Source organism: Osmerus eperlanus, chromosome 4, assembly GCF_963692335.1.
Source record: "Osmerus eperlanus chromosome 4, fOsmEpe2.1, whole genome shotgun sequence".
Taxonomy (NCBI): Eukaryota; Metazoa; Chordata; class Actinopteri; order Osmeriformes; family Osmeridae; genus Osmerus; species Osmerus eperlanus.
In genome coordinates, this window is record NC_085021.1 from 22,614,214 (window position 1) to 22,621,713 (window position 7,500).

A 7,500-nucleotide genomic window follows, 5' to 3' on the forward strand; every position below is an offset into this window, starting at 1 on the left:
GAACCACAGAGGGGGGCGGGGCTTGTACTGCAGAGGAGTCACATGTCACCCCCCCTCGCTCCCCCGCAGGGCCGAAACATGACCCTAGTTAGTGTAACACGCCAAGTATGCTGTGAAGCATGATGCCAGGATTCCTCCCCCCTCTCCCCCCTCTCTCCCCTCCTCTCTCCCGCTCCCCTATCCTCCCACAACACTCCCGAGTAGGCAGGATGTCCGTCAGTACAGAGCCAGCTGCAGCTGAGACTGGGGGGGAGGGGGGAGAGAGGAGAGGAGGGGAGAGAGGGGGCATGGGGGAGAGAGGAGAGGTGGGGAGAGAGGGGGCAGGGGGGGAGAGAGGAGAGGAGGGGAGAGAGGAGGCAGGGGGGAGAGAGGAGAGGAGGGGAGAGAGGGGGCAGGGGGGGAGAGAGGAGAGGAGGGAGAGAGGGGGCAGGGGGGAGAGAGGAGAGGAGGGGAGAGAGGGGGCAGGGGGGAGAGAGGAGAGGAGGGGAGAGAGGGGCAGGGGGAGGAGGTGGGGAGAGAGGGGGCAGGGGGAGAGAGGAGAGGTGGGGAGAGAGGGGGCAGGGGGGAGAGAGGAGAGGAGGGGAGAGAGGGGGCAGGGGGGAGAGAGGAGAGGTGGGGAGAGAGGGGGCAGGGCGGAGAGAGGAGAGGTGGGGAGAGAGGGGGCAGGGGGGGAGAGGAGAGGAGGGGAGAGAGGGGCAGGGGGGAGAGAGGAGAGGTGGGGAGAGAGGGGGCAGGGGGGAGAGAGGAGAGGTGGGGAGAGAGGGGGCAGGGGGAGAGAGGAGAGGTGGGGAGAGAGGGGGCAGGGGGGAGAGAGGAGAGGAGGGAGAGAGGGGGCAGGGGGGAGAGAGGAGAGGTGGGGAGAGAGGGGGCAGGGGGAGAGAGGAGAGGTGGGGAGAGAGGGGCAGGGGGGAGAGAGGAGAGGTGGGGAGAGAGGGGGCAGGGGGAGAGAGGAGAGGAGGGGAGAGAGGGGGCAGGGGGAGAGAGGAGAGGTGGGGAGAGAGGGGCAGGGGGAGAGAGGAGAGGTGGGGAGAGAGGGGGCAGGGGGGAGAGAGGAGAGGTGGGGAGAGAGGGGGCAGGGGGAGAGAGGAGAGGAGGGGAGAGAGGGGGCAGGGGGGAGAGGTGGAGAGGTGGGGAGAGAGGGGGCCGGGGGGAGAGAGGAGAGGTGGGGAGAGAGGGGGCAGGGGGGGAGAGAGGAGAGGAGGGGAGAGAGGGGGCAGGGGGGAGGAGAGGAGAGAGGGGGGAGGAAGGGGGAGAGATTGATTAATGTAAAGGGGGGGGACAGAAAGGGTTTAGAGAAAGTAAGGAGAGGGGAGAGAGAGAAAGTGAGAGAGAGGATTTAGAGAGATGCTGTCAGAAGGTGAAGAGGGCAGGGAGTGTATGTGTGCGTGTCAGGAAGAGAGAGACATGTGACCCTCCCAGGAGACAGCATGAAAGTCCTGAGTGTGGAGATGAAAGATACGTGTGTTTATTTTCAAAAGCACTCTGAAAAACAGTGACTCCCCTCCCCGCCCATCCCAGGGAGGACGCCTGCGTTCAGATGTCGTCCCCGGGACAGAAGCAGGCTACTACAGGTACAGATCACAATAACTGCTGTTTCTTGTGCTTCTCAGAACACACAGTCAGAAGTGTACAACGTCCTACTTTATAGAGAAGTTAGAGCCTAAATAACAATATATTCAATATTCAATATAATAATATAATACATAAATAGTAACATATTCTTTCAACAGAAAATCTTCATCCAAAGCGAGAACATAATAGAACCCTGTGATCTCTGGATCTGAGTTCTAACGCCGTCCCACTGAGCGATACCCTCCCAAGAGATCTAGAACACTGCATAATGCATAAACACCCTCCATCCCCATGTAAATACCTATTCAATCCATAATTATTCCCATAACTACATCCTGTGAACACGGTGCGCTTACACTCACTCAGTGTCCCAGCTAACTGGTAATACCTAGATGTCTCCTCCTGAAAAATTATGTGTTAACACGTTATGATGAAATTACAGGATTAATTAGTTGTTGTTTTTTACGCATTTAACGTAATACCCACAATTCCACCCAATCTACACTAGTTGCTGTTCTAATGCAGCCAAACGGCAGCTGCTATCCAAACAAACAAACAAACAAAACATGGATAGATCTGATGAACCTGAGGGACCTTCTGGATGGGATGTTCGTGTTCCAAAAAAACAAAGATGGAACATTCAATAAAACCAAAGTGATATGCACATTCTGTGGGAAGACATTGTCAATACCAGCCTAAAGTACCACCTTAACGCAATACCAGCCTAAAGTACCACCTCGATTCAATACCAGCCTAAAGTACCACCTCAACACAATACCAGCCTAAAGTACCACCTCGATGCAATACCAGCCTAAAGTACCACCTCAACACAATACCAGCCTAAAGTACCACCTCGATGCAATACCAGCCTAAAGTACCACCTTAACGCAATACCAGCCTAAAGTACCACCTCGATGCAATACCAGCCTAAAGTACCACCTCAACACAATACCAGCCTAAAGTACCACCTTAACGCCAAGCATGCGTTGGTCGGCGAGGGGAGTTCAAGTGGAATGCGCCAAACCACCCCCTCACTAAGTCTGCCTTGGACAAGTTGACTAGCACAGTTGCCAAATGGATTGCAAAAAACTGTAGACCGATTAATATTGTTGAGGACGAGGGGTTCACCGAAGTTTTGCGAGTGGCAACGGGGGACTCGAGCATCAAAGCACCGCAAAGACGCACAATATACACAGTATGTGATTCATCATGATTAATCCACAGAAACCTGCGATTATTTGATACATTTTTTTAATCATTTCACAGCCCAACTATTTAGTCATCTGTACAGTTTCTTTGCATTTGACTGCAGATCAAGATCTCACAGGTTCAGTGCACAATGCCTGAATTATGAACTCTGCAGACCACACACACACACACACACCCCGACCCAACCACACGGAGTGTGATCCCTGATCCCTGAACCATGAACTCTGTTGATCCGTGTTACACTGCTGTCTGGGTAAAACAAATGTGAAAATGCTGGTGTGAAATTGTTCACTTTAAACGTCCATGTGGTGGGGGGGTGGAGGAGAGGGGGGAGAGAGGGGGGGGGAAGGGAGGGAAAGGGAGGGAAGTAGGGGTGGTTTCTCCTCAAACTCCACCTTCTCCAGGTGGGCGGGGCTTCTCCTACCCGCTTTGAGCATTAGCCCCGCCCCCTCCGCTCTCCGTCTGCCCGTTAACGAACGCCTTCTTGATCCAGTCCTTCTCCACGTACAACCTCACTTCCTGTACATCGCACCTCTGCCCCGCCTCCAACGCCATCAGACGGGCGAACATCTCCATGGCAACCGGCGTGAACCTCCGCCAGAGGGGCGGGACTTCCTCTCCTCCCTCCTCCTCTTCCCGTTTCTCCTCTTCCTGTCTCCCCTCTCCTCTTTCCTTCTCTTCCTGTTTCTCGTAGGCTTGCGACGCCGCCCTTGTCCTCCACCAGTCGGCGTACTCCTGGTAGAAGTCGTCTCCGGGAGAGCAGCACTCCCAGGGGAAGTACCCGGTGAGGATGCAGAACAGCACCACGCCCAGGGCCCAGGTGTCCAGGCTGGGCTCCACACTGAGGGGCTGGCCCTGGCCGTCCCCCTCCCCTGGAGCCAGGGCACACAGCTCTGGGGACATGTAGGGGAGTGTCCCGGTGATGGAGCGGATCAGGGTTCCTGTCTTCTGCGCCAGGCCGAAGTCGGCCAGCTTGACCCGGCAGCAGAGCTGGTCCAGGAGGAGGATGTTCTCAGGCTTGATGTCTCGGTGCACCAGGCCACAGGCGTGGATGAACTCCAGAGCGCTGGAGATCTGGAGGACACAGCGCTTCACTGATGCTTCTGGGATGCCCACCTGAGGGGGGGGAGGGGAGGGGAGGAGAGAGTTGGAGGGGGGAGGGGAAGGGGAGAGGGGGGAAGGGAAGGGGAGAGGGGAAGGGGAGAGGGGAAGGGGGGAGGGGGGAAGGGAAGGGGAGAGGGGAAGGGGGGAGGGGGGAAGGGAAGGGGAGAGGGGAAGGGGAGAGGGGGGAGGGGAAGGGGAGAGGGGGGAGGGGAAGGGGGGAGGGGGGAAGGGAAGGGGAGAGGGGGGAAGGGAAGGGGAGAGGGGGGAGGGGAAGGGTAGAGGGGGGAGGGGAAGGGGGGAGGGGGGAAGGGGAGGGGGGAAGGGAAGGGGAGAGGGGGGAGGGGAAGGGGGGAGGGGGGAGGCAGAGAAAGGAAAAAAAAAGAAGGATCAGAGAGCGAAAGGAGAGAAGCAAACGACTAAAAGAGAGAAACTACATAAACAACAAAATCTACAGTTCGTTTGGAAACGCAAACCTCCCTCACTTTTGGTTGGATGACAGCGAACAGGTCCCGTCCAATGACGAGCTCCTGGGCAAAGCCGTAGTGATCTTGCGACTGGAAGGCGATGCCGAACAGCCCCACGATGCAGGGGTGACGGGAGAGGTGCAGGGAGATGCAGTACTCCCTCAGAAAGGCCAGTAGGCGGGTGGAGGCCTTGGGCATCACCTTCAGTGCCATGGGAGTCCCTGCAACACAGGACACCTGGTCACGGAGCTTCGCTTGAGTCCAGATGATTCAAACTGAACTGGGCTTCAATAAGACTCGATTTTATTTGATTAAATCAATTTCTTATTGATCTAATCGATCTGTATAAGTGAGTCAGGGATGTTGGTTTCATCATACATGTGTGGGACATGTCCCCTCGATGTTTCAGTTCAAGTGAACTCTGTTGAAGTTCAAGTTTCAAGTGTCTAAACCTAGAAAAAATCTGCTAAACGCAGGGCTCTCAAGTCTCACGCATCCTCCACGAGACTCACGCCTTTCAACCGTTTCTCATGCTGAGAAATAAGGGATTGTCCCGCCAGGCGCAGGCGTACTGAGATGATATAGTCGTGACAAATGTTGTTTTTTGCAAAGTTTGCTGGTTCAGTATTTGAGGAAATTTTTTTCACATGTTTCTATAGACTCCTGGAATACAATAAGGCACTTTTCATATATTTTTGCAAATAGTCCCCTCTTTTACAGCAGTCAATCTGCTCTTAAAATACTTCCCAATACTTTTGGCCACGGCTGTAGATGTCTCGAGTTACACAGAGGGAAAAGCCAATCAGAAAACATCACCAGTAAACAAAGCTACAAACAGGTTTCCTTGAACCTGCTGACGTCTTGATCTGCACCACAACACAACCACAACCACAACCACAACACAAGCACAACCACAACACAACCACTACAACAACAAAAAACGGGATCATTTGAAGGATATCTGTATTTCTACACAGTACGCACTCATCCCATGAGCTAGGCCCCCTTCAAAACCACAACAACAGAACCTGGATAATTCCACAGAGTTTGGTATTTCCCAGAATGCCTCACCTCTGCAGCGATGTGTGACCAGCAGCACCTTCCCGTACTTGCCCCGGCCGATCTCCTTGACGACGTTGAAGTGCTCGTTGATCTCCAGCTGGGTCAGGCTCTGTGCCGTCAGCTCCACCAGCTCGTCAATCAGGCTGCCGTCCGCCAGACCCAGCTCAATCATGATGCTTGATCCTCACAAACCTGGCAACCGCACTCAGGTCTCCTTACAAACCTGGCAACCACAGAACATCAACAACATATTACAGTTTTTTTACAATCGCTATGACAATTTTTGACCCAGTTAGCACAACATCCGTCTGTGTAGGCTATACAATTAACACATTTCTTGTTGCTTTGACACAAAATGCATAGAGTAAACACACATTTAAAATGCTTGAACTTCTTTTACACACAAGCTCAACCAAGACCAAATCAATCGATTTGTACTTCCGAATTTACCAATGCTTTCACACTTTGTCAGAACAGATAACACCATGTTCTAAACCTCACTTATTGGCTAAAGTCAAAGTGAACAGATGTTCATATTGTGAATTGAAACACAAATATATATCCTGTATGTTATTCCATTGCTACTGAGTAACAGCTGGTTGAAGTTATGCAAATAAATCACAGCTGATTCCCAACTAGGAACTCAGGTGTTGAGGTTCTTTCAATCGCATGACCATATGATATACAAAGAGGACATCTTTGGGCTGATCTTGTGTGGAAAAAGAACAATATAGAGCAACACGAAGAAAGTAAGAATAATGCCTGCAGGAGGGAGAGGAAGACAAGTACCAGGACAAGGTAGAGGAGCAGGGCAAGGGAGAGGGAGAGGAGTTAGAATGTGTGGTGGCGCTCAGAGAAGGGCCAGAGCTAGGGTAACTGATGAAATACTGTAAATGGCAGCTATATTGCATATTTCTGTTATCTTGCGGTAATGTCCTGTTGCAAATTAAGCCTTTACTGCAGCAATTCTCTGTCTTCTTTTTTCATAAACCGTACATTCTATGAAGCTACTCTAAGATGGGTCATTCATTTTTTGTTCTGAATTTCTGCAGCAAAAGAAACAAAACGCATTTACTAAACCCAACAAAACGAAAATGTAGAGAGGCTTCAAAAGAAACTGCAGTGCAAAACACAATCTATGATCAAAATACTGTGAAACCTGACAAATATGGAATAATGCAGTTTCTGTAATTCCATCTGATGTTAGTGTTTTTTATGACATTGTGCTATGATTGACTAAATGTTCCTGTTGAAAGAGAACAGGTGTTAGTGTTTTGGTAGACATGGTGTATTGTGTTAGTGTATGATTGTGTTATGAAAGTTTAGTTTACAATGTGTGATTTTGAGCATGAAATTAACCGTTTTGCCAATCGTGTGTTGTAGGTGTTTTGGTGCGCTAAGAGTTTAGGAAAATTATTAGAAGTATTGAAAAAATTGTCATAGCGATTGTAAAAAACTGTTATCAGTCTTGGACCTTACATTTAGTTTGTTCTGTAACTATTCTAGAAAAGAAGTCAAGGACACAATTTCATGCTTTTGTAATGAATTCGATAAATATTTTAAGAAGCTTTTATGATTGGAACTGTTTGGAATGTAAGTGTCAGTTTACAGTTAACATGAACGAATCCTTCACACTGATGCTGGTTTGTCATGGTCGTTAGTTATGTGTAAAGTAGTTCCAAAATCAACACTCTTTTGTGTATTGTGGATATATAAAATGAATACAATATCCATGTATTTTAATTCAAACAAATCTGTGCAAAACAACAAACTCAAAGTTATTATTTGTACAGTTCTACCATTTGTATTTGCAATATTGTTGGTTTTCATTACGGCACAATCTTAACTTCATAACTTTAACTTTAATTAACTTAATACTGTTGATTAAATGAATGAATGAAATATCCAAAATATTAAAGTCTAATTGAAAAACTACCGATGACGGCATGCAAACAGTTCTTTGTAATTGTACTAAAGTCAAAGATTGAATTATCTGAATTAGAACCAAGTTGGTATTGTGTTCTATGGATATGAGGTTGTTTTAAACCCTCCTAATTATTGAAGTACATCTACGATATGTATTACATAA

At 49.7% G+C, this 7,500-nt stretch overlaps 1 protein-coding gene across 1 annotated transcript in view; it reads right to left on the bottom strand.

Annotated features, from left to right (window-relative positions):
- Nucleotides 1-2,832: 2,832 nt before the first annotated feature.
- The window catches only part of si:dkey-8e10.3 (serine/threonine-protein kinase SBK1), a 5,305-nt gene continuing 637 nt past the window's right edge, over nt 2,833-7,500 (bottom strand). The window contains exons 2-4 of the mRNA XM_062458199.1: nt 5,421-5,634; nt 4,368-4,570; nt 2,833-3,897 (exon numbers count right to left, since the gene is read on the bottom strand). Coding sequence (XP_062314183.1) covers nt 3,202-3,897; nt 4,368-4,570; nt 5,421-5,583 — 1,062 coding nt within the window. The 5' untranslated portion in view covers nt 5,584-5,634 and the 3' untranslated portion in view covers nt 2,833-3,201. The remainder of the gene's footprint in view (nt 3,898-4,367; nt 4,571-5,420; nt 5,635-7,500) is intronic.